This window comes from Rana temporaria, chromosome 7, assembly GCF_905171775.1.
Source record: "Rana temporaria chromosome 7, aRanTem1.1, whole genome shotgun sequence".
NCBI lineage: Eukaryota > Metazoa > Chordata > Amphibia > Anura > Ranidae > Rana > Rana temporaria.
This window is the reverse complement of record NC_053495.1, coordinates 209,985,036-210,009,914: the sequence shown is the minus strand read 5'-3', so window position 1 is coordinate 210,009,914 and position 24,879 is coordinate 209,985,036. Positions and strand designations below refer to the sequence as shown.

The 24,879-nt window shown below is 53.1% G+C and overlaps 1 protein-coding gene across 2 annotated transcripts; it reads left to right on the top strand.

The window, feature by feature from the left end:
* Positions 1–347: 347 nt before the first annotated feature.
* LOC120946145 (tetraspanin-1-like) lies at positions 348–24,130 on the top strand. Of its 2 annotated transcripts, none has more exons than XM_040360943.1 (8): positions 348–371; positions 7,629–7,693; positions 14,128–14,346; positions 16,338–16,412; positions 16,897–16,995; positions 17,077–17,229; positions 18,738–18,821; positions 23,688–24,130. In XM_040360943.1, exons 2-8 carry the CDS (start codon positions 7,637–7,639, stop codon positions 23,754–23,756), a joined length of 756 nt encoding a protein of 251 aa, XP_040216877.1. In that variant the 5' UTR covers positions 348–371; positions 7,629–7,636; the 3' UTR covers positions 23,757–24,130. The 2 variants fall into 2 exon arrangements, with proteins under 2 accessions (XP_040216877.1, XP_040216876.1); XM_040360942.1 differs by lacking the exon at positions 348–371 and adding an exon at positions 1,647–1,760.
* Positions 24,131–24,879: the final 749 nt, after the last annotated feature.

The following is a 24,879-nucleotide window of genomic DNA, read 5'->3' as shown; positions in this document are numbered from 1 at the left end:
ATGATCTGAGGTCTATAGAGGGACTGGTTGGTAATCAATCGAGGGCGATGACCAGCAGTGAATAGGGAGTGATGAGGAGCAATGAATAGGGAGTGATGATTGGTAATAAATACGGAGAGATGCCCAGCAGTGAATAGGCAGCAGGAAGACGGAAGGCCTGGCTCGGCTCGCTATCACCATATGCCCGGCTCTGATTGGCTCCCTACGTCACAGATAAGAAGGTCCCCATGCATAGAAGGATAGGTGCCGTCTGGGGGGGGGATGGTCGGTTCTCCAGTCTCACCTGTTATAAGGTGAGTGTACCTGGAATAGTCACACCCGCTCCCTCTGGATATCTCAGATCTTCTCTGCACAGCTCAGCCTCAGAACAGGTCAGTAATTCGGGATATCCTGTTGTGTCTGATCCCTATTCCTGCATCAGCCTTGTAGGGGGAAACCCAAAATACATTTACATTTCAGATGGCGCTGCTATAATAATAAGACCAACAAACAGTACAAAATAGATTACAGCGCACACACAGGAATGAAATTAAATCATGGAAGGCGACTTAAAAAGACCGCAACATATTCAAAACATGGGGATTATGGGATAAGCCCACCACTGCGTCAAAGTTCCCCGTTATCAGGGGGTCCTACACCTTTCATAGGATGGAAGATCCTGCGTCTCCACCATGGGAGGAATACTCTCCTCTCCTCTATATGGGAGAAATACTCTCCTCTATATGGGAGAAATACTCTCCTCTATATGGGAGAAATACTCTCCTCTCCTCTATATGGGAGAAATACTCTCCTCTATATGGGGGAAATACTCTCCTCTCCTCTATATGGGAGAAATACTCTCCTCTATATGGGGGAAATACTCTCCTCTATATGGGAGAAATACTCTCCTCTCCTCTATATGGGAGAAATACTCTCCTCTATATGGGGGAAATACTCTCCTCTATTCGGAGAAATACTCTCCTCTATTCGGAGAAATACTCTCCTCTATATGGGGGAAATACTCTCCTCTCCTTTATATGGGAGAAATACTCTCCTCTCCTTTATATGGGAGAAATACTCTCCTCTCCTCTATATGGGAGAAATACTCTCCTCTCCTCTATATGGGAGAAATACTCTCCTCTATATGGGGGAAATACTCTCCTCTATTCGGAGAAATACTCTCCTCTATTCGGAGAAATACTCTCCTCTATATGGGGGAAATACTCTCCTCTCCTTTATATGGGAGAAATACTCTCCTCTCCTTTATATGGGAGAAATACTCTCCTCTCCTCTATATGGGAGAAATACTCTCCTCTCCTTTATATGGGAGAAATACTCTCTTCTTTATGGGAGAAATACTCTCTTCTTTATGGGAGAAATACTCTCCTCTGTATGGGAGAAATACTCTCCTCTGTATGGGAGAAATACTCTCCTCTGTATGGGAGAAATACTCTCCTCTATATGGGAGAAATACTCTCCTCTCCTCTATATGGGAGAAATACTCTCCTCTGTAAGGGAGAAATGAATGTATTGTGTACTGGTTCCTGTGCCCTCTATGGAGGTTGGTGGAGCCGGGTATAATCTGCTATCACCATATGTCCGGCTCTGATTGGCTCCCTACGTCACAGATAAGAAGGTCCCCATGCATAGAAGGATAGGTGCCGTCTGGGGGGGGGATGGTCGGTTCTCCAGTCTCACCTGTTATAAGGTGAGTGTACCTGGAATAGTCACTCCGGCTCCCTCTGGATATCTCAGATCTTCTCTGCACAGCCTCAGAACAGGTCAGTGTGTCTGATCCCTATTCCTGTATGGGGGGGGGGGGGGGGGGGGGGGGGAGACTTTTCTCTACTGATGGAGATTTCTCATCATTGTGTCGTCCAGAAGATCCAGGAGGATCCAACCATTTCCCTCTCTGCTGGGAGACACTTCCCGGGATCTACTACTCTAGGGTGACCAGACATCCCCGGTTTCTGGGGACATTCCCCGGATTGAGGAAACTGTCCCCGGTGCCAGTCTGTCCCCGGATTGAGGAGACTGTCCCCGGTGCCAGTCTGTCCCCGGATTGAGGAAACTGTCCCCGGTGCCAGTCTGTCCCCGGATTGAGGAAACTGTCCCCGGTGCCAGTCTGTCCCCGGATTGAGGACACTGTCCCCGGTGCCAGTCTGTCCCCGGATTGAGGAAACTGTCCCCGGTGCCAGTCTGTCCCCGGATTGAGGAAACTGTCCCCGGTGCCAGTCTGTCCCCGGATTGAGGAAACTGTCCCCGGTGCCAGTCTGTCCCCGGATTGAGGAGACTGTCCCCGGTGCCAGTCTGTCCCCGGATTGAGGAGACTGTCCCCGGTGCCAGTCTGTCCCCGGATTGAGAAAACTTACCCCGGTGCCAGTCTGTCCCCGGATTGAGGAAACTGTCCCCGGTGCCAGTCTGTCCCCGGATTGAGGACACTGTCCCCGGTGCCAGTCTGTCCCCGGATTGAGGAAACTGCCCCCAGTGCCAGTCTGTCCCCGGATTGAGAAAACTTACCCCCGGTGCCAGTCTGTCCCCGGATTGAGGAAACTGTCCCCGGTGCCAGTCTGTCCCCGGATTGAGGACACTGTCCCCGGTGCCAGTCTGTCCCCGGATTGAGGAAACTGTCCCGGTACCAGTCTGTCCCCGGATTGAGGAAACTGTCCCCAGTGCCAGTCTGTCCCCGGATTTGTCCCCGGATTGCAGTGGCTTGGGGGAGGGCATCTGGTGCTCTCGCCCCGGGTGCAACATTTGGGGGGGCACAAAATCATTACTGTGCCCCCCAAGTGTGCTGTGTTGCCCCTGCCCAGGGACTCCTATGGTCCAGCCTGTCCCCCATGATCCCTCTGGTGCGGGTGGCCCATGTGTGTGTGTGTGAGAACGGTGGAGGGGAGGGGCGGTGCAGAGCGTACGGCGGTGATTGGAGAAGCTCTTGGCGGGAGATACTGAGGAGTGGCTCGGTGTGGGGAACAGTACCTGGTGCTGAGGAGAGCCAATAGATCATCATGAAGGCCATGGGGAGCTGAGCAAAATCAACCGATCTACACTGTTCATGTAGGGGGGGGGGGGGGGGGCGTGAGCAGCGCAGGAATCGGGTAGGTCAGTGTAGTGGTCAGTGTAGGGATCAGGTAGGTCAGTGTAGGGATCAGGTAGGTCAGTTTAGGAATCAGGTAGGTCAGTGTAGGGATCAGGTAGGTCAGTGTAGGTATCAGGTAGGTCAGTGTAGGTATCAGGTAGGTCAGTGTAGGAATCAGGTAGGTCAGTGTAGTGGTCAGTGTAGGGATCAGGTAGGTCAGTGTAGTGGTCAGTGTAGGGATCAGGTAGGTCAGTGTATGGATCAGGTAGGTCAGTGTATGGATCAGGTAGGTCAGTGTATGGATCAGGTAGGTCAGTGTATGGATCAGGTAGGTCAGTGTAGTGGTCAGTGTAGGGATCAAGTAGATCAGTGTAGGAATCAGGTAGGTCAGTGTAGTGGTCAGTGTAGGGATCGGGTAGATCAGTGTAGGGATCAGGTAGGTCAGTGTAGTGGTCAGTGTAGGGATCAAGTAGATCAGTGTAGGGATCAGGTAGGTCAGTGTAGTGGTCAGTGTAGGGATCGGGTAGATCAGTGTAGGGATCAGGTAGGTCAGTGTAGTGGTCAGTGTAGGGATCAAGTAGGTCAGTGTCTTCCTGGCTGGTGAATGAAATGTTCCTCCAGTATTTCTTGATAACGTTCTGCATTCATCTTGCCAACAATTTTGCCCAAATTTCCTGTGGCCTTTGTCACTCCACATCCCCAAAACATCAGCGATCCACCTCCGTGTTTCACAGTAGGGATGGTGGACCTTTCATCATAGGCCAAGTGTCCAAATGTAGTGTTTATGGTTGAGGCCAAAAAGCTCAATTTTGGTATCATCACCCCAAATGACTTTGTGGCAGAAGGTTTGAGGCTTGTCTCTGTGCTGTTTGTAGGGCCGTCTTTAAGGCAGGGCAAAAGGGAAGCTGCCCTGGGCCCTATCATTGTTGTGGTGGCCAAAGCAGCTGCCTCATAGTTGCCAAGTATCCCAGTTTAAATTCCCTTATCCCTTGAAGTTTTAGTCCCTGTGTTACGGTATCTCAGTGTAAAGACTGCTGTGGCCCGGATTCAGAAACGAGATACGACGCCGTATCTCCTGATACGCCGTCGTATCTCTGAGTGTGGGCCGTCGTATCTATGCGCCTGATTCATAGAATCGGTTACGCATAGATTTCCCTAAGATCCAACCGGCGTAAGTGTCTTACACCGTCGTATCTTAGGGTGCATATTTACGCTGGCCGCTAGGTGGCGCTTCCGTATAGTTACGCGATGAATATGCTAATTAGGTATTTGCGCCGATTCAGAAACGTACGTCCGGCCGGCGCATTTTTTTACGTCGTTTACGTTAGGCTTTTTTTGGCGTAAAGTTACCCTTGCTATATGAGGCGTAGCTAATGTTAAGTATGGACGTCGTTCCTGCGTCGAGTTTTGAAAATTTTACGTCGTTCGCGAATAGGGCTGTATGGAAGTTACGCTCACGTCTGAAGCAATGACGACTTGCGGCGTAATTTCGAGCATGCGCACTGGGATTTTTTCACGAACGGCGCATCATCATCACGTCCACATCATCCCTATTTGAATTAGGCGGGCTTACGCCGCCACACATACGTTACGCCGCCGTAACTAAGGGCGCAAGTTCTTTCTGCATACGGAACTTGCGCACTAAGTTACGGCGGCGTACCGTATCTGACATACGTTACGCCGCGCCGACAGATACTGCAATGTATCTGAATCCAGCCCAATGGTTGTCAGTGCAAATTCCCCCTTACATGGCGGTCATTGTATATTGGCCCTAATGCTCTTTTCACACGATTGGATTTTCCGTCGGAATTGCGCTCAAGCATGGCTTGCATAAACACCGGTCACACAAAAGTTCTCTGAACTTTCGACCGTCAAAAACGCGGTGATGTACAACACTACGACGAGCCAAGAAAATTAAGTTCAATGCTTCCCGAGCATGCGTCGAATTGTTTCCGAGCACGTGTCGGAATTTTGCGCGATGGAATTGCTACAGACGATTTTTTTCCATCTGAAAAATTGAGAACCGGCTCTCAATCTTTTGTTGGCGGAAATTCCCGACAGCAAAAGTCCGATGGAGAACACGGTAGGGATTTCCGACCAAAAGCTCACATCGGACTTTTCTTGTCGGAATTTTCGACCGCGAGTACGCAGGTGGTTGGTGAAAAATGCTCTTATTACATTGGTGCCAGTGTAGAAATCCCTCTTTTCTATTGGTGGGTGGCGTAAAATCCCCCGTTATATGGTGGTCATTCCCCATTACCACTATATACTTGCCAAAGATTTCCAGATTTGCTCTACATTATTCAGAATTTGCCACAGTGTACTGCCTCCTAACTAATCCCCCCCCCCCCCCCCAGCATTGCCACTGCTCCTAGGAGCCCCTAGGAGTTTTCTTTCTATTGAGGCAGGGCCGATCCTAGGCAGGGTGCACAGGGTGCTTTGCACCCAGGCGCCGTCAGAGGTGGGGGTGCCAAAGTCACAGAGTTCTCCCCTCCCTCCATCCAGAACTAGTGTTCTGAGCATAGGTGTGTGTCAGTCCAGAACTGATGTGTCTCTGACCATCTCCTTTACTATGTCTGCAGTCTCTGACCATCTCCTTTACTACGTCTGCAGTCTCTGATCATCTCCTGTACTATGTCTGCAGTCTCTGATCATCTCCTGTACTACGTCTGCAGTCTCTGATCATCTCCTGTACTACGTCTGCAGTCTCTGATCATCTCCTGTACTATGTCTGCAGTCTCTGATCATCTCCTGTACTATGTCTGCAGTCTCTGACCGTCTCCTGTATTATGTCTGCAGTCTCTGACCGTCTCCTGTACTACGTCTGCAGTCTCTGATCATCTCCTGTACTATGTCTGCAGTCTCTGACCATCTCCTGTACTAGGTCTGCAGTCTCTGACCTTCTCCTGTACTACGTCTGCAGTCTCTGATCATCTCCTGTATTATGTCTGCAGTCTCTGACCATCTCCTGTACTATGTCTGCAGTCTCTGACCGTCTCCTGTACTATGTCTGCAGTCTCTGATCATCTCCTGTATTATGTCTGCAGTCTCTGACCATCTCCTGTACTATGTCTGCAGTCTCTGACCGTCTCCTGTACTATGTCTGCAGTCTCTGATCATCTCCTGTATTATGTCTGCAGTCTCTGACCATCTCCTGTACCATGTCTGCAGTCTCTGACCGTCTCCTGTACTATGTCTGCAGTCTCTGATCATCTCCTGTACTATGTCTGCAGTCTCTGACCGTCTCCTGTACTATGTCTGCAGTCTCTGATCATCTCCTGTATTATGTCTGCAGTCTCTGACCGTCTCCTGTACTATGTCTGCAGTCTCTGATCATCTCCTGTATTATGTCTGCAGTCTCTGACCATCTCCTGTACCATGTCTGCAGTCTCTGACCGTCTCCTGTACCATGTCTGCAGTCTCTGATCATCTCCTGTATTATGTCTGCAGTCTCTGACCATCTCCTGTACTACGTCTGCAGTCTCTGACCGTCTCCTGTACTATGTCTGCAGTCTCTGATCATCTCCTGTACTATGTCTGTAGTCTCTGATCATCTCCTGTACTATGTCTGTAGTCTCTGATCATCTCCTGTACTATGTCTGCAGTCTCTGACCGTCTCCTGTACTATGTCTGCAGTCTCTGACCGTCTCCTGTACTATGTCTGCAGTCTCTGACCATCTCCTGTATTATGTCTGCAGTCTCTGATCATCTCCTGTACTATGTCTGCAGTCTCTGACCATCTCCTGTACCATGTCTGCAGTCTCTGACCATCTCCTGTACTATGTCTGCAGTCTCTGATCATCTCCTGTACCATGTCTGTAGTATGTCTGGGGGGTCTTTCTAACAGAAACCCTCTCTGTGTCTATCAGAGAGGCCCCCCCTCCAGGTCCCAATAAAGTACTCTGCCTCACTTCCTGTATCTTGTTTATTGTTAAGAGATCCCGGGGTAATGAAGACTTTGTGGGGGAGCATCTCTGTGGTCGAGTCATTGACAAAGTAACATTTGTAAAGGGGAGGGGTTAGTAAAATGACCACGCCCATGTGGGGGGCGCCAGAAATATTTCTGCACCCAGGCGCCTGTGACCCGAGGATCGGCCCTGAGTTGAGGAGTCCATGGTGTGAGGAGATGATGTGCTATAACCTTTGACAACCAATCAGTGAGCAGTAATGCTGTTTACTAACCTCTTGCCACCAATGATTGAGCAGTAAGGATATGCGGTAACCTCTAGGAACCAATCGGTGAGCATTAATACTGTGCAGTAACCTTTCACAACCAATTAGTGAGTGGAATAGATGTACAGTGGAACCTCGGTTTGAGAGACGCACTTTCATGGAATGTATCTAATGATCGATGGGAACGGGACTGTCAAAGTTTTACCATAATTCACACAGCTATCACACCAGGAGAAGGACTCTGACTTTCTACAAAGTGACGGTTATTTTCAGTCGGATGAGATTTGGAGAATTGCAGTCACACGGCTGAAGAGGAAGGTCCCCGTCCTTGTGAATTGAGTCCAAAGACGTCGTAGGAAGTGACTTGTAACCGTCTCTGTCCTTCTTCTCCTTCCAGACACAACCATGAGCTGCTTCACCTGCATCAAGGTTCTGATGATCCTGTTCAATCTGGCCATCTTTGTGAGTATACAATCTGCATGTCTGTGTCTAGTCGGGTCTGTGGGTCCCTCTGTATGGGGGGACCGACAGATGGGGGGGTTGGCTGTAAATAGGATGACGCCCTCCCAGGGAAACGCACCGGCCTCCAGCCTCTTCTTGTAGCCATTGGCTTCTTTAGTCTGTGAGGTCCTCCTGGAGGTTCTGGAGGTTCTGGAGGGGTTGGTTGACCATCTTTGTGAGTATACAATCTGCATGTCTGTGTCTAGTCGGGTCCGTCGGTCCCTCTGTATGGGGGGACCGACAGATGGGGGGGTTGGCTGTAAATAGGATGACGCCCTCCCAGGGAAACGCACCGGCCTCCAGCCTCTTCTTGTAGCCATGGGCTTCTGTAGTCTGTGAGGTCCTCCTGGAGGTTCTGGAGGGGTTGGGTGGCCATCTTTGTGAGTATACAATCTGCATGTCTGTGTCTAGTCGGGTCGTCGCTCCCTCTGTATGGGGGGGGGGGGGATTGGCTGTAAATAGGATGACGTCCTCCCAGGGAAACGCACCGGCCTCCAGCCTCTTCTTGTAGCAATTGGCTTCTTTAGTCTGTGAGGTCCTTCTGGAGGCTCTGGAGGGGTTGGGTGGCCATCTTTGTGAGTATACAATCTGCATGTCTGTGTCTAGTTGGGTCTGTCGGTCCCTCTGTATGGGGGGGTTGGCTGTAAATAGGATGACGTCCTCCCAGGGAAACGCACCGGCCTCCAGCCTCTTCTTGTAGCCATTGGCTTCTTTAGTCTGTGAGGTCCTCCTGGAGGTTCTGGAGGGGTTGGGTGACCATCTTTGTGAGTATACAATCTGCATGTCTGTGTCTAGTCGGGTCCGTCGGTCCCTCTGTATGGGGGGACCGACAGATGGGGGGGTTGGCTGTAAATAGGATGACGCCCTCCCAGGGAAACGCACCGGCCTCCAGCCTCTTCTTGTAGCCATTGGCTTCATTAGTCTGTGAGGTCCTCCTGGAGGCTCTGGAGGGGTTGGGTGACCATCAGCTCCATCACAGTGATCAGAACTTGTAGCGCATACTGCCAGGTTCTGATTGGTCAATCAAAGCTGTAGGTTAGAATTGGTCTGTACAGAGTACACATCGGGTCCTCAGGTGGAAATCAGAAGAAGCTCTTACAGGTACAGAATGCTGTATGGTATGAGATCCAAATCCAGAAACTGGGTGACCTTCCACAATGGGACCTCATGCGGCCTGACATGTCCCCCAAAGGTTATCTATATGGGGAGGTGCAATAGTCAAATTCATAGGGGCCCCTTGGTCCCTTCTTTGTGGATGTGCAATAAAGTCTACCAGGTTTGGTCCTCTGATCCTCTCTACATAGAGGAGCAATACACTGTGACATGAGTACCATGTGGAGGTCCAATATTCTCTGCCATGTGTGGCCCATCAGTCCCCTCTACATGGAGGTCCAATATTCTCCCATGTGTGGCCCCTTAGTCTCCTCTACATGGAGGTACAATATTCTCTCTCATGTGTGGCCCCTCAGCCCCCTCTACATGGAGGTACAATATTCTCTTCCATGTGTGGCCCCTCAGTCCCCTCTACATGGAGGTACAATATTCTCCCATGTGTGGCCCCTCAGCCCCCTCTACATGGAGGTACAATATTCTCTCCCATGTGTGGCCCTCAGTCCCCTCTACATGGAGGTACAATATTCTCCCATGTGTGGCCCTCAGCCCCCTCTACATAGAGATACAATATTCTCTCCCATGTGTGGCCCCTCAGTCCCCTCTACATGGAGATCCAATATTCTCTCCCATGTGTGGCCCTCAGTCCCCTCTGCATGGAGGTACAATATTCTCTCCCATGTGTGGCCCCTCAGTCCCCTCTACATGTAGGTACAATATTCTCCCATGTGTGGCCCTCAGTCCCCTCTACATGGAGGTCCAATATTCTCCCATGTGTGGCCCCTTAGTCTCCTCTACATGGAGGTCCAATATTCTCTCCCATGTGTGGCCCTCAGTCCCCTCTACATGGAGGTCCAATATTCTCTCCCATGTGTGGCCCCTCAGTCCCCTCTACATGGAGGTACAATATTCTCTCCCATGTGTGGCCCTCAGTCCCCTCTACATGGAGGTACAATATTCTCTCCCATGTGTGGCCCCTCAGTCCCCTCAGCATGGAGGTACAATATTCTCTCCCATGTGTGGCCCCTCAGTCCCCTCTACATGGAGGTCCAATATTCTCCCATGTGTGGCCCCTTAGTCTCCTCCACATGGAGGTACAATATCCTCCCGTGTGTGGCCCTCAGTCCCCTCTACATGGAGGTACAATATTCTCTCCCATGTGTGGCCCCTCAGTCCCCTCTACATGGAGATCCAATATTCTCTCCCATGTGTGGCCCCTCAGTCCCCTCTACATGGAGGTACAATATTCTCTCCCATGTGTGGCCCCTCAGTCCCCTCTACATGGAGGTACAATATTCTCTCCCATGTGTGGCCCCTCAGTCCCCTCTACATGGAGGTACAATATTCTCTCCCATGTGTGGCCCCTCAGTCCCCTCTGCATGGAGGTACAATATTCTCTCCCATGTGTGGCCCTCAGTCCCCTCTACATGGAGGTACAATATCCTCTCCCATGTGTGGCCCCTCAGTCCCCTCTACATGGAGGTACAATATTCTCTCCCATGTGTGGCCCCTCAGTCCCCTCTACATGGAGGTACAATATTCTCTCCCATGTGTGGCCCCTCAGTCCCCTCTACATGGAGGTACAATATTCTCTCCCATGTGTGGCCCCTCAGTCCCCTCTACATGGAGGTACAATATTCTCTCCCATGTGTGGCCCCTCAGTCCCCTCTACATGGAGGTACAATATTCTCTCCCATGTGTGGCCCCTCAGTCCCCTCTGCATGGAGGTACAATATTCTCTCCCATGTGTGGCCCCTCAGTCCCCTCTACATGGAGGTACAATATTCTCTCCCATGTGTGGCCCCTCAGTCCCCTCTACATGGAGGTACAATATTCTCTCCCATGTGTGGCCCTCAGTCCCCTCTACATGGAGGTACAGTGGAGCCTCGAATTACGAGGATAATCCGTTCCAGGAGAATGCTTGTAATCCAAAGCACTTGCATATCAAAGCGAGTTTCCCCATAGAAGTCAATGGAAACGAAGATAATTTGTTCCGCATTGACTTCTATGGCATGCAATACCAAATGTGGCCAGAGGTTGGGGGGGGGCGCCGGAAAGCCTCGAAAATCAGAGACAGCTTGGCTGATCTCGGAAACCCTCGGAAAGGCTCGGAAACACCCTTGGAGTGGAGTATTTCCGAGTGATTCTGAGTATTTCCGAACTAAAGACTCAGAGCCGTAGAGGAGGAAAGGGATTAAATGCCTGGGCCGTGTTTACTGGCCGATGAAGGACGGAGTACACTGCAGGATACATATTGTGGTTTTAGAGGCTCTCAGGGCGGCTCCACCCACAATCCCCCCCCCTCCCCCCCGGCTGTTGTGCGCTGAGAGTTGTTGGACCGGTTTGGTTGTATTTCAGAGACGCACGTTCCATTGTTTCCGTAGATTTCCATAGAGGAGATGAGTGTACGATGTACTGGCCTTCCATTGTGTGGGGAGGAAGTGGAGCTCATCTCTGCCCCCCGGGTTATGCCGTCCTCGGTGCCCTCGTGAGACGACTTCTATTTATATCTGTAGAATGAGTTCTGGGTGCGGCCAGATTCTCACATCGGAGGAGAGCTGAGAGCAGTGCGAAGTATGGCGGTGGTGGGACCCTTTCAGGGGAAAGTCCTCAAGGGGTCCTTCTGGCCCTGCTAATGGCACCCAGTGCTGGGACAAGGCCATTTGGTGCCCAGGGCAAAGATGCCAACCACCCCCCCCCCCCATTTCTGAAGAAAGAATCAATGTCATTTCAAAACAAGAATATACTTATAACAATAACCATCAGAGTGCCCCTTTACATCAGGGGTCCCAATTACAGTGCCACCTTACATCATGTGTCCCCATCAGAGTGCCCCTTTACCTCAGGGGTCCCAATTACAGTGCTACCTTACATCAGGGACCCATCACAGTCCCACCTTACATCAGGTGTCCCCATCAGAGTGCCCCTTTACATCAGGTGTCCCCATTACAGTGCCACCTTACATCAGGTGTCCCCATCAGAGTGCCCCTTTACATCAGGTGTCCCCATTACAGTGCCCCTTACATCAGGTGTCCCCATCAGAGTGCCCCTTTACCTCAGGGGTCCCCATTACAGTGCCACCATCAGAGTGCCCCTTTATATCAGGGGTCCCCATTACAGTGCCACCTTACATCATGTGTCCCCATCAGAGTGCCCCTTTATATCAGGTGTCCCCATCACAATGTCACCTTACATCAGGTGTCCCTATCAGTGTCCCTTTACCTCAGGGGTCCCCTTCACAGTGCCCCTTTACATCAGGTGTCCCCATTACAGTGCCACCTTACATCATATGTCCCCATCAGAGTGCCCCTTTACATCAGGGGTCGCCATTACAGTGCCACCTTACATCAGGGGTCCCCATTACAGTGTCCCTTTACCTCAGGGGTCCCCATTACAGTGCCACCTTACATCAGGTGTCCCCATCAAAGTGCCCCTTTACATCAGGGGTCCCCATCTGAGTTCCCCTTTACCTCAGGGGTCCCCATCACTTCAGGTGTCTCCGTCAGAGTGCTCCCTTAACATAATATGTGCCCATCAGCATACCCCCACTAACATAAAATGTGCCCATCGGCCTGCCCCATAACATAAAATATGCCCATTAGAGTGACCCTTAACATAAAATGAGGGGCATGCTGATGGGCACATTTTATGATAAGGGGCACTCTGATGGGCACGATTTACGTTAAGGGGCACAACAAAACGTGCCCATCTGCGTGCCCCTTAACATAAAATGTGCCCATTGGTGTTGCTCTTAAAATAAAATATGCCCATCAGAGTGCCCCTTAACATAAAATATGCCCATCAGCATGACCCTTAACATAAAATAAGTAGCATGCTGATGGGCACATTTCATGTTAAGAGGCACTTTGATGGGCATATTTTATGTTAAGGGGCACCCTGATGGGCACAACAAAATGTCAGTGTGCACCTTAACAAATTCTGCCCACTGGTATACACCTTAACAGATTATGCCCCACATAGCTTGAGGGCAGGAAAGAGCACATTTGGCAAGCTGCAGGGGGGCGGGGGCGCACGTGGGGTCACGCCCGGGCGGGGAGAGAGCGAGAGCCCCAGCGAGGAGCAGGAGGCAGGGCGCGCACACGCGACGTCATTGGTTGCTGGGAAACCCGCGGTCCCGGCAAACCAATGACTGGTACTGCACTGGTTGCCTGGCGGTCCGGGCAGAAGCGCCATTTAATGACGGCTGTTTTAGAAGGACACTTCACTGCGCCCACACCCAATAAATTGTACCGCCCAGGGCATCCATCCCTTCCGCCCCCCCCACCCAATAAATTGTACCGCCCAGGGCATCCATCCCTCCCGCCCCCCCCACCCAATAAATTGTACCGCCCAGGGCATCCATCCCTCCCGCCCCCCCCCCACCCAATAAATTGTACCGCCCAGGGCATCCATCCCTTCCGCCCCCCCCCCCCACCCAATAAATTGTACTCCCCAGAGCATCCATCCCTTCCGCCCCCCCACCCACCAAATAAATTGTACCACCCAGGGCATCCATCCCTTCCGCCCCCCCCCACCCAATAAATTGTACCCCCCAGGGCATCCATCCCTTCCGCCCCCCCCCCCCACCTAATAAATTGTACCGCCCAGGGCATCCATCCCTTCCGCCCCCCCCCACCCAATAAATTGTACCGCCCAGGGCATCCATCCCTTCCGCCCCCCCCACCCAATAAATTGTACCGCCCAGGGCATCCATCCCTCCCGCCCCCCCCCCAATAAATTGTACCGCCCAGGGCATCCATCCCTCCCGCCCCCCCCCCAATAAATTGTACCGCCCAGGGCATCCATCCCTCCCGCCCCCCCCCAATAAATTGTACCGCCCAGGGCATCCATCCCTCCCGCCCCCCCCCCCCCAATAAATTGTACCGCCCAGGGCATCCATCCCTCCCGCCCCCCCCCAATAAATTGTACCGCCCAGGGCATCCATCCCTCCCGCCCCCCCCCAATAAATTGTACCGCCCAGGGCATCCATCCCTCCCGCCCCCCACCCAATAAATTGTACCGCCCAGGGCATCCATCCCTCCCGCCCCCCACCCAATAAATTGTACCGCCCAGGGCATCCATCCCTTCCGCCCCCCCCTGTACCGGATCTGATGGCACCTATGAGATATCCTTTTTTTCCCCCAGGAAGTGGTTTTCGAGGGATGTGTGATGTAAATGTGAGTTTCTGTATAATTTCTGCTGTGCCCAGGCCGGCATTTCCTCCTTTTTGGCCTTCCATTCTCCACCAAAGTCTCCATAGACTGACTTCTCTTTTTTTTTTCCAGTTGGCTGGAGGAGCTCTTCTCGGAGTGGGGATCTGGGTCAGTGTGGACAGCGGATCTTTCCTGAGGATTTTTGGAACACTGGGAAGTGGAGCGGATAGTATTGCCTCCCAGTTTGTCAATGTTGGGTATTTCCTGATCGTCATCGGAGCTCTGCTGGTCATCCTGGGATTCCTCGGCTGCTGCGGAGCCCAGAAGGAGAGCAAGTGCCTGCTGATTATGGTGAGATGGGGAAAGGTGGTTGTTGTGGGGGAGGTGGTTGATGGGTAGGGTGGTTGTGGTGAGGGAGGTAGTTGATGGGTAGGGTGGTTGTGGTGGGGGAGGTGGTTGATGGGTAGGGTGGTTGTGGTGGGGGAGGTGGTTGATGGATAGGGTGGTTGTGGTGAGGGAGGTGGTTGATGGATAGGGTGGTTGTGGTGGGGGAGATGGTTGATGGGTAGGGTGGTTGTAGTGGGGGAGGTGGTTGATGGGTAGGGTGGTTGTGGTGAGGAAGGTGGTTGATGGGTAGGGTGGTTGTGGTGGGGGAGGTGGTTTATGGGTAGGGTGGTTGTGGTGGGGGAGGTGGTTGATGGGTAGGGTGGTTGTGGTGGGGGAGGTGGTTGATGGGTAGGGTGGTTGTGGTGGGGGAGGTGGTTGATGGGTAGGGTGGTTTAGGTGGGGGAGGTGGTTGATGGGTAGGGTGGTTGTGGTGGGGGAGGTGGTTGATGGGTAGGGTGGTTGATGGGTAGGGTGGTTGTGGTGGGGGAGGTGGTTGATGGGTAGGGTGGTTGTGGTGGGGGAGGTGGTTGATGGGTAGGGTGGTTGTGGTGGGGGAGGTGGTTGATGGGTAGGGTGGTTGTGGTGGGGGAGGTGGTTGATGGGTAGGGTGGTTGTGGTGGGGGAGGTGGTTGATGGCTAGGGTGGTTGTGGTGGGGGAGGTGGTTGATGGCTAGGGTGGTTGTGGTGGGGGAGGTGGTTGATGGCTAGGGTGGTTGTGGTGGGGGAGGTGGTTGATGGCTAGGGTGGTTGTGGTGGGGGAGGTGGTTGATGGCTAGGGTGGTTGTGGTGGGGGAGGTGGTTGATGGCTAGGGTGGTTGTGGTGGGGGAGGTGGTTGATGGGTAGGGTGGTTGTGGTGAGGGAGGTAGTTGATGGGTAGAGTGGTTATGGTGGGGGAGGTGGTTGATGGATAGGGTGGTTGTGGTGAGGGAGGTGGTTGATGGGTAGGGTGGTTGTGGTGGGGGAGGTGGTTGATGGGTAGGGTGGTTGTGGTGGGGGAGGTGGTTGATAAGTAGGGTGGTTGTGGTGGGGGAGGTGGTTGATGGGTAGGGTGGTTGTGGTGGGGGAGGTGGTTGATGGGTAGGGTGGTTGTGATGGGGAGGTGGTTGATGGGTAGGGTGGTTGTGGTGGGGGAGGTGGTTGATGGGTAGGGTGGTTGTAGTGAGGGAGGTGGTTGATGGGTAGGGTGGTTGTGGTGGGGGAGGTGGTTGATGGGTAGGGTGGTTGTGGTGTGGGAGGTGGTTGATGGGTAGGGTGGTTGTGGTGGTGGTTGATAGGTAGGGTGGTTGTGGTGGGGGAGGTGGTTGATGGGTAGGGTGGTTGTGATGGGGGAGGTGGTTGATGGGTAGGGTGGTTGTGGTGGGGGAGGTGGTTGATGGGTAGGGTGGTTGTGGTGGGGGAGGTGGTTGATGGGTAGGGTGGTTGTGGTGGGGGAGGTGGTTGATGGGTAGGGTGGTTGTGGTGGGGGAGGTGGTTGATGGGTAGGGTGGTTGTGGTGGGGGAGGTGGTTGATGGGTAGGGTGGTTGTGGTGGGGGAGGTGGTTGATGGGTAGGGTGGTTGTGGTGGGGGAGGTGGTTGATGGGTAGGGTGGTTGTGGTGGACAGAGTGGTGTGGTTGCTAGATCATATATTGGGCAGGGTGGTTGTGGTGGGGAAATGGTTAATGACCAAGGTGCTTGTAGTAGGTGGGGAAAACAGGCGGCATTTAATGGGGCAAACTGGCGGCAATTGATGGGCACAGTAGCTGCGTTTTATGGGCATAGTGGGTGCAATTGATGTTTTTTTTTTCAGTTTGTTTGCGCCCCCCAAAAATGTTGAGCCCCACCCGCCACTGATATAGAAGACATATGTGTATAGGATTGGGGTGGTAACGATCCTCACCCGGCTGGGCACAGAGATGGCGCATGTTGTGTCTCGCGTAGCGGCTTGTTGTCTGACGGACTTTAATCTCTTGCAGTTCTTCTCCATCGTACTGATCATCTTCATCGCGGAGATCGCTGGCGCCGTGGTGGCTCTGATCTATTCCTCTGTGGTAAGGACCTCCTAGACACGCCTCCCGCCCAGGAACTTGGGGGATCCTCTAGATTTAGTAAACGCGTTTCACTTACCTGACTCGTTTCTCATCTCACATTTTCTTGTTTTACCCGCTTGCCGACCAGCAATATACGTTGTCACAATGGCACGGCTGGGCAGATGGGTGTACAGTACCTGTACGGCCCCTTTAAGATGTGGCATTGTGGACGTGCGTGCTCGCCGCGAGCCCGACCGCTGGTCCCGCGGACTTGATGTCCCTGGGGAGTCCCGCGATCGTCTCATGGAGAGGAAGAACGGGGAAATGCTGATGTAAACAAGGCATCTTCCTAGTGACAGGACACTGATCACAGCTTCCTGTCACCGGGAGCGGTGATCAGTGTTGTGTCACACGTAGCCCATCCCCCCTACAGTTAGAACACATCCCTAGGACACACTTCTTGATTGACTGACCACTAACAAACCAATCCTTTTTTTTTCTCCAGGCGCAAAGTTTCCTGAAGTCCCTCCTGACTCCGGTTCTTCAGGAGGACTACGGGAAGGACCAAGAGGTGACCAAGACCTGGAATGCCACAATGACGAAGGTGGGTGACCTCCCGTGTGATGAATGTTGCCCGTCTCTGTGCCCGTCACATCGGCTCATTATTACACATTTTCCTTTCCAGTTGGATTGCTGCGCCCTCGACAACTACACCGACTTCACCAATTCCTACTACGTGAGGACCAATGACGGCTTTTACCCGCAACAGTGCTGCAATGCCACCGTCACCAACACCACCGTCTGCGCCGCGTCTGATGCCGCCAGGGCTGATGTCAAGGTAAGATCCGCCGCCATCTTCTGGTCTCCGTGAAAGGATCGCGCCATTTATAAACCGATACTTCAGGTTCTGGTAGACGCTGATTGGGGAGGAGCTTAGTGTTCGGTCTGAATGTACATTTAGGGCGAATCCGGCGTAGACCAACATGGCGGCTTCTAGTTGTCCATGGTTACTAAGGAAGCGGTGGGTGCTTGTATCCTTAGCAACCGCTGACATCGCCATGGAATCCCCAGCAGGGCTGGTGCAAGGATTTTTGACACCCTAGGCAAAACCTAATTTTGCCACGCCCCCCCCCTCCCATCGGCTCCACCCCCTGACTCCACTCCCTTTGCCCTGCCCATGTATACCCCACCTTTTTAATAAAGTGCCCATCACATGCAGCCTCACCAGCACCCATCAAATGCAGCCTCACCAGCCCCCCTCAATGCAGCCTCACCAGCCCCCCTCAATGCAGCCTCACCAGCGCCCCTCAATGCAGCCTCACCAGTGCCCCTCAATGCAGCCTCACCAATGTCCCTCAATGCAACCTCACCAGTGCCCTTTAATGCAGCCTCACCAGCGCACATCAAATGCAGCCTCACCAGCGCCCTTTAATGCAGCCTCACCAGCGCCCATCAAATGCAGCCTCACTAGCGCCCTTTAATGCAGCCTCACCAGCGCCCATCAAATACAGCCTCATCAGTGCCCCTCAATGCAGCCTCACCAGTGCCCCTCAATGCAGCCTCACCAGTGCCCCTCAATGCAGCCTCACCAGTGCCCCTTAATACAGCCTCACCAGTGCCCCTCAATGCAGCCTCACCAGTGCCCATTAAATGCAGCCTACTAGTGCCCCTCAATGCAGCCTCACCAGAGCCCATCAAATGCAGCCTCACCAGCGCCCATCAAATGCAGACTCACCAGCGCCCATCAAATGCTGGCTACCAGCACCCATCAATGCAGCCTACCAGCGCCCATCAAATGCAGCCTCACCAGTACCCCTCAATGCAGTCTCACCAGCGTCCATCAATGCAGCCCCACCAGCGTCCATCAAATGCAGCCTCGCCAGTGCCCCTCAATGCAGCCTCACCAGTGCACCTCAATGCAGCCTCACTAGCGCCCATCAAATGCAGCCTACCAGCGCCCATGAATGCAGCCTCACCAGCGCCCATCAATGCAGCCTCACCAGCGCCTATCAAATGCAGCCTCACCAGTGCCCCTCAATGCAGCTTTACCAGAGCCCATCAAATGCAGCCTCACCAGCGCCCATGAATGCGGCCTCACCAGCGCCCATCAAATGCAGCCTACTAGCGCCCATCAATGCAGCCTCACCAGTGCCCTTCAATGCAGCCTCACCAGTGTACAGTGTCGCACGACCGCGCAATTGTCAGTTAAAGCAACGCAATGCCGAATCACAAAAAATGTCCCGGTCATTGGGCAGCTAATTCTTCTTTGAAGCTTGCCAATCCCTCCCGGTCCTCAAAGCAAACCCACCCCTAATGCTGCTCTGTGCCTCCATCTCCTCTCTCCAGGGCTGCTACAAGCAGATTCTGGACTTGCTGAAGACAAACGCAACCGTTGTGGGAGGAGTTGCGGCCGGAATCGCTGCCCTGGAGGTAAGTGACGCGTCACACACGTACTCATCTTTGGCTGGAGTCCCACCATTTCCCCACCTTTGAGTAGGGAAGGGTTAGAGCCCCCGTCAACTTTCTTCTTTTTGTCTGACTCTCTGGGGAGATTTACCATCTCTGTATCTTGGTGACCACCATCAGCAGGCCAGAAACCGAGGCCAAATCCACAGGAAGTCACAGGAACAGGAACTGAGGCCAAATCCACAGGAAGTCACAGGAACAGGAAGTGAGGGGAAATATTCTAAAGAGGACATCTACCTAAGAGGGGATCTCCTCTCACTTCCTGTTATGTCTCCAGAACAGGAAGTAAAGTCAAGTTCTCAGGAGCAGGAACACCTGGTCTGGTGACAACAGCCCAAGAGGGGATCTCCTCTCACTTCCTGTTATGTCTCCAGAACAGGAAGTAAAGTCTTCTCAGGAGCAGGAACACCTGGTCTGGTGACAACAGCCCAAGAGAGGGGATCTCCTCTCACTTCCTGTTATGTCTCCAGAACAGGAAGTAAAGTCTTCTCAGGAGCAGGAACACCTGGTCTGGTGACAACAGCCCAAGAGGGGATCTCCTCTCACTTCCTGTTATGTCTCCAGAACAGGAAGTAAAGTCAAGTTCTCAGGAGCAGGAACACCTGGTCTGGTGACAACAGCCCAAGAGGGGATCTCCTCTCACTTCCTGTTATGTCTCCAGAACAGGAAGTAAAGTCTTCTCAGGAGCAGGAACACCTGGTCTGGTGACAACAGCCCAAGAGAGGGGATCTCCTCTCACTTCCTGTTATGTCTCCAGAACAGGAAGTAAATTCTTCTCAGGAGCAGGAACACCTGGTCTGGTGACAACAGCCCAAGAGGGGATCTCCTCTCACTTCCTGTTATGTCTCCAGAACAGGAAGTAAAGTCTTCTCAGGAGCAGGAACACCTGGTCTGGTGACAACAGCCCAAGAGGGGATCTCCTCTCACTTCCTGTTATGTCTCCAGAACAGGAAGTAAAGTCTTCTCAGGAGCAGGAACACCTGGTCTGGTGACAACAGCCCAAGAGGGGATCTCCTCTCACTTCCTGTTATGTCTCCAGAACAGGAAGTAAAGTCAAGTTCTCAGGAGCAGGAACACCTGGTCTGGTGACAACAGCCCAAGAGGGGATCTCCTCTCACTTCCTGTTATGTCTCCAGAACAGGAAGTAAAGTCTTCTCAGGAGCAGGAACACCTGGTCTGGTGACAACAGCCCAAGAGAGGGGATCTCCTCTCACTTCCTGTTATGTCTCCAGAACAGGAAGTAAAGTCTTCTCAGGAGCAGGAACACCTGGTCTGGTGACAACAGCCCAAGAGGGGATCTCCTCTCACTTCCTGTTATGTCTCCAGAACAGGAAGTAAAGTCTTCTCAGGAGCAGGAACACCTGGTCTGGTGACAACAGCCCAAGAGGGGATCTCCTCTCACTTCCTGTTATGTCTCCAGAACAGGAAGTAAAGTCTTCTCAGGAGCAGGAACTCCTGGTCTGGTGACAACAGCCCAAGAGGGGATCTCCTCTCACTTCCTGTTATGTCTCCAGAACAGGAAGTAAAGTCTTCTCAGGAGCAGGAACACCTGGTCTGGTGACAACAGCCCAAGAGGGGATTTCCTCTCACTTCCTGTTATGTCTCCAGAACAGGAAGTAAAGTCTTCTCAGGATCAAGAACACCTGGTCTGGTGACAACAGCCCAAGAGGGGACCTCCTCTCACTTCCTGTTATGTCTCCAGAACAGGAAGTAAAGTCTTCTCAGGAGCAGGAACATCTGGTCTGGTGACAACAGCCCAAGAGGGGATCTCCTCTCACGTCCTGTTATGTCTCCAGAACAGGAAGTAAAGTCTTCTCAGGAGCAGGAACACCTGGTCTGGTGTACAACAGCCCAAGAGGGGATCTCCTCTCACTTCCTGTTATGTCTCCAAAACAGGAATTAAATATTTTTACAAAGGGAACACCTGTTCTGGTGACAACAGCCCAAGAGAGGATTTCTTCTCACTTCCTCTTTTGTTTCCAGGACAGGAAGTAAAATCTTCCCAAAGGGAACACCTTGTCTGGTGACAACACCCCAAGAGGGGATTTCCTCTTATTATATGTGATGTATATTTTTCCCCACTTCCTCTTAGGTCTCAACAACAGGAAGTAAAATCTTCCCAAAGGGAAAACCTATTCTGGTGACAACAGCCCAAGAGGGGATTTCCTCTCACTTCCTGTTTTGTTTCCAAGACAGGAAGTAAAATCTTCCCAAACGGAACACCTAGTCTGATGACAATAGCCAAAGAAGGGATTACCTCTCACTTCCTGTTATATCTCTAGAACAGGAAGTAAAATCTTCCCAAGGGGAATACCTGATCTGGTGACAACAGCCAAAGAAGGGATATCCTCTTACTTCCTGTTTTATTTCCAGAAGAGGAAGTAAAATCTCCCCAAAAGGAACACCTATTCTGGTGACAACAGCCCAAGAAGGGATTTCCTCTCACTTCCTGTTTTGTTTCCAGAACAGGAACTAGAATGTTCCCAAGGGGAACACCTAGTTTGGAACAACAGCCCAAGAGGAGATTTCCTCTCACTTCCTGTTAGGTGTTCAGAACAGGAAGTAAACTCTTCTCAAAGGGAACACCTATTCTGGTGACAACAGTCCAAGAGAGGAATTTCCTCCCATTATAGGTGATATAGATTTCCACCCACTTCCTGTTGTCTCTCCCTTGGACAGGAAATGAGGCAAAATCCCCCCCAAATAAAAACACACAGCGACTAACTGTATGTTGGTTGCCACTCTTCGATTCTCCTTCCAAAGTAGAATAAAACAAGAAAATAATCCATTACAGGTCAGATATTGCATTGAATGGGGGGGGCGCTTGGGTGGAGTTGGGCGGAGTTGGATGGAGTTGGGTATAGTTGGGCGGAGCTGGGTGGAGTTGGGTGGAGCTGGGCGGAGTTGGGTGTAGCTGGGCGGAGTTGGGTGTAGCTGGGCGGAGTTGGGTGTAGCTGGGCAGAGTTGGTTGGAGTTGGGCGGAGTTGGTTGCAGTTGGGCGGAGTTGGTTGGAGTTGGGCGGAGTTGGTTGCAGTTGGGCGGAGTTGGGCGTAGTTGGGTGGGGTTCGGCGGAGTTAGGTGGAGTTGGGCGGGGTTCGGCGGAGTTCGGTGGGGTTCGGCGGAGTTCGGCGGGGTTCGGCGGAGTTCGGCGGGGTTCGGCGGAGTTCGGTGGGGTTCGGCGGAGTTCGGTGGGGTTCGGCGGAGTTCGGTGGGGTTCGGCGGAGTTCGGTGGGGTTCGGCGGAGTTCGGTGGGGTTCGGCGGAGTTCGGTGGGGTTCGGCGGAGTTCGGTGGGGTTCGGCGGAGTTCGGTGGGGTTCGGCGGAGTTCGGTGGGGTTCGGCGGAGTTCGGTGGGGTTCGGCGGAGTTGGTTGGAGACGGGCAGAGTTGGGCAGGCTTTGATGGAGTTGGGTGGAGTTGGGTGTAGCTGGGCAGAGCTGGGTGGAGTTGGGTGGAGTTGGGTGTAGCTGGGCGGAGTTGAGTGTAGCTGGGCGGAGTTGAGTGTAGCTGGGCGGAGTTGGGCAGGCTTGGATGGAGTTGGGCGGAGTTGGGTGGAGTTGGGCGGAGCTGAGTGTAGTTGGGTGTAGCTGGGCGTAGTTGGTTGGAGACGGGCGGAGTTGGTTAGAGACGGCCGGAGTTGGGCAGGCTTGGATGGAGTTGGGTGGAGTTGGGTGGAGTTGGGCGGAGCTGAGTGTAGTTGGGTGTAGCTGGGCGTAGTTGGTTGGAGATGGGCGGAGTTGGTTGGAGACGGGCAGAGTTGGTTAGAGACGGGCGGAGTTGGGCAGGGTTGGGTGGAGTTGGGCAGAGTTGGGCGGAGCTGGGTGTAGATGGGCGGAGTTGGGTGTAGCTGGGCGGAGTTGGGTGTAGCTGGGCGGAGTTGGGTGTAGCTGGGCGGAGTTGGTTGGAGACGGGCGGAGTTGGTTAGAGACGGGCGGAGTTGGTTAGAGACGGCCGGAGTTGGGCAGGCTTGGATGGAGTTGGGTGGAGTTGGGCGGAGCTGAGTGTCGTTGGGTGTAGCTGGGCGTAGTTGGTTGGAGATGGGCGGAGTTGGTTGGAGACGGGCAGAGTTGAGTGTAGCTGGGTGGAGTTGGTTGGAGATGGGCGGAGTTGGTTGGAGACGGGCAGAGTTGGGCAGGCTTTGATGGAGTTGGGTGGAGTTGGGTGTAGCTGGGCAGAGCTGGGTGGAGTTGGGTGGAGTTGGGTGTAGCTAGGCGGAGTTGGTTGGAGATGGGCGGAGTTGGTTAGAGATGGGCGGAGTTAGGCAGGCTTGGATGGAGTTGGGCGGAGCTGGGGGTAGTTGGGTGTGGCTGGGGGTAGTTGGGTGTGGCTGGGCGGAGTTGGTTGGAGATGGGCGGAGTTGGTTGGAGACGGGTGGAGTTGGGCAGGCTTGGATGGAGTTGGGTGGAGTTGGGCAGAGTTGGGTGGAGTTGGGTACAGTTGGGCGGAGCTGGGTGGAGCTGGGTGTAGCTGGGCGGAGTTGGTTGGAGATGGGCGGAGTTGGTTGGAGTTGGTTGGAGTTGGTTGGAGTTGGGCAGAGTTGGGCGGAGTTGGGCGGAGTTGGGTGTAGCTGGGCAGAGTTCGTTGGAGATGGGCGGAGTTGGTTGGAGTTGGGCGGAGTTGGGTGTAGCTGGGTGGAGTTGGGTGTAGCTAGGCGGAGTTGGTTGGAGATGGGCGGAGTTGGGCAGGCTTGGATGGAGTTGGGTGGAGTTGGGTACAGTTGGGCGGAGCTGGGGGTAGTTGGGTGTGGCTGGGCGGAGTTGGTTGGAGATGGGCGGAGTTGGTTGGAGATGGGCGGAGTTGGGTGGAGTCTAATGTGTTTTATTTCCCTTTTAGCTGGCAGCCATGGTGGTGTCCATGTACCTGTACTGCAAGATAGACAAGGACGACTCCATGAACAGCTGAGGGCAATCCAGTCCACATATTATGTAAAGGACATTTCATGACGAGGATCGGTGTCGATGCGAAATGATGTTGGGCTCGGTGCCGCCCTCTAATCGCACTTTATAACGGAGCCTCTCATTGGACTTGTGTAATCAGACCACATTCTATACTGGACTCTGCAAATCTATGGATGGGAACCCGTTTATTATACGCTGGGTGACCTATGACCTCTCTGCAGAGCCGCCGCAGGGCACCGCGTTCGATTGCGTTGTCACGTTTTCTCGCCTCGTTTAAGTTTTGGTGCCAAAAAAATAGAATGCAAAGAAATCAGTTTTTCTTTATTTTGGATTTATTTAATGTCATTTATTCTTGTAAAGTGGATATAATAATATGAAGGACGTTAATAAAGCTGGTCTTTGGTGGCCAATCACCTTTCAGTCCTGGGAGGTAAAGATGGCCGACTGGGTAGAAAATAAGAATGTCGTATAGTGAAAAGCTTCAGTCTCCCTCCAATGTGCCCCCTCCCTCCGCTGATCCCATTCCATTCACTGCACCCCCTCCCTCCACTGATCCCACTCCCTCCACTGCGCCCCCTCCCTCTGCTGATCCCATTCCATCCACTTATCCCATTCCATCCACTGCGCCCCCTCCCTCTGCTGATCCCATTCCATCCACTTATCCCATTCCATCCACTGCGCCCCCTCCCTCCACTGATCCCATTCCTTCCACTGATCCCATTCCATCCACTGCGCCCCCTCCCTCCACTGATCCCATTCCTTCCACTGATCCCACTCCCTCTGTTTATCCCATTCCATCCACTTATCCCATTCCATCCACTGTGCCCCCTCCCTCCACTGATCCCATTGCATTCACTGATCCCACTCCCTCCGCTGATCCCACTCCATCCACTTATCTCACTCCATCCACTGTGCCCCCTCCCTCCACTAATCCCACTCCCTCCGCTGATCCCATTCCATCCACTTATCCCATTCCATCCACTGTGCCCCCTCCCTCCACTGATCCCATTCCTTCCACTGATCCCATTCCATCCACTGCGCCCCCTCCCTCCACTGATCCCACTCCCTCCGCTGATCCCATTCCATCCACTTATCTCACTCCATCCACTGTGCCCTCTCCCTCCGCT

Bases quoted from the DNA above. Each gene is read 5' to 3' on its own strand.
- LOC120946145 (XM_040360943.1), top strand. From the start codon at position 7,637: ATGAGCTGCTTCACCTGCATCAAGGTTCTGATGATCCTGTTCAATCTG. The intron at 14,347-16,337 runs GTGAGATGGGGA...AATCTCTTGCAG, and splicing joins GCAAGTGCCTGCTGATTATG to TTCTTCTCCATCGTACTGAT. The intron at 16,413-16,896 runs GTAAGGACCTCC...TTTTTTCTCCAG, and splicing joins CTCTGATCTATTCCTCTGTG to GCGCAAAGTTTCCTGAAGTC.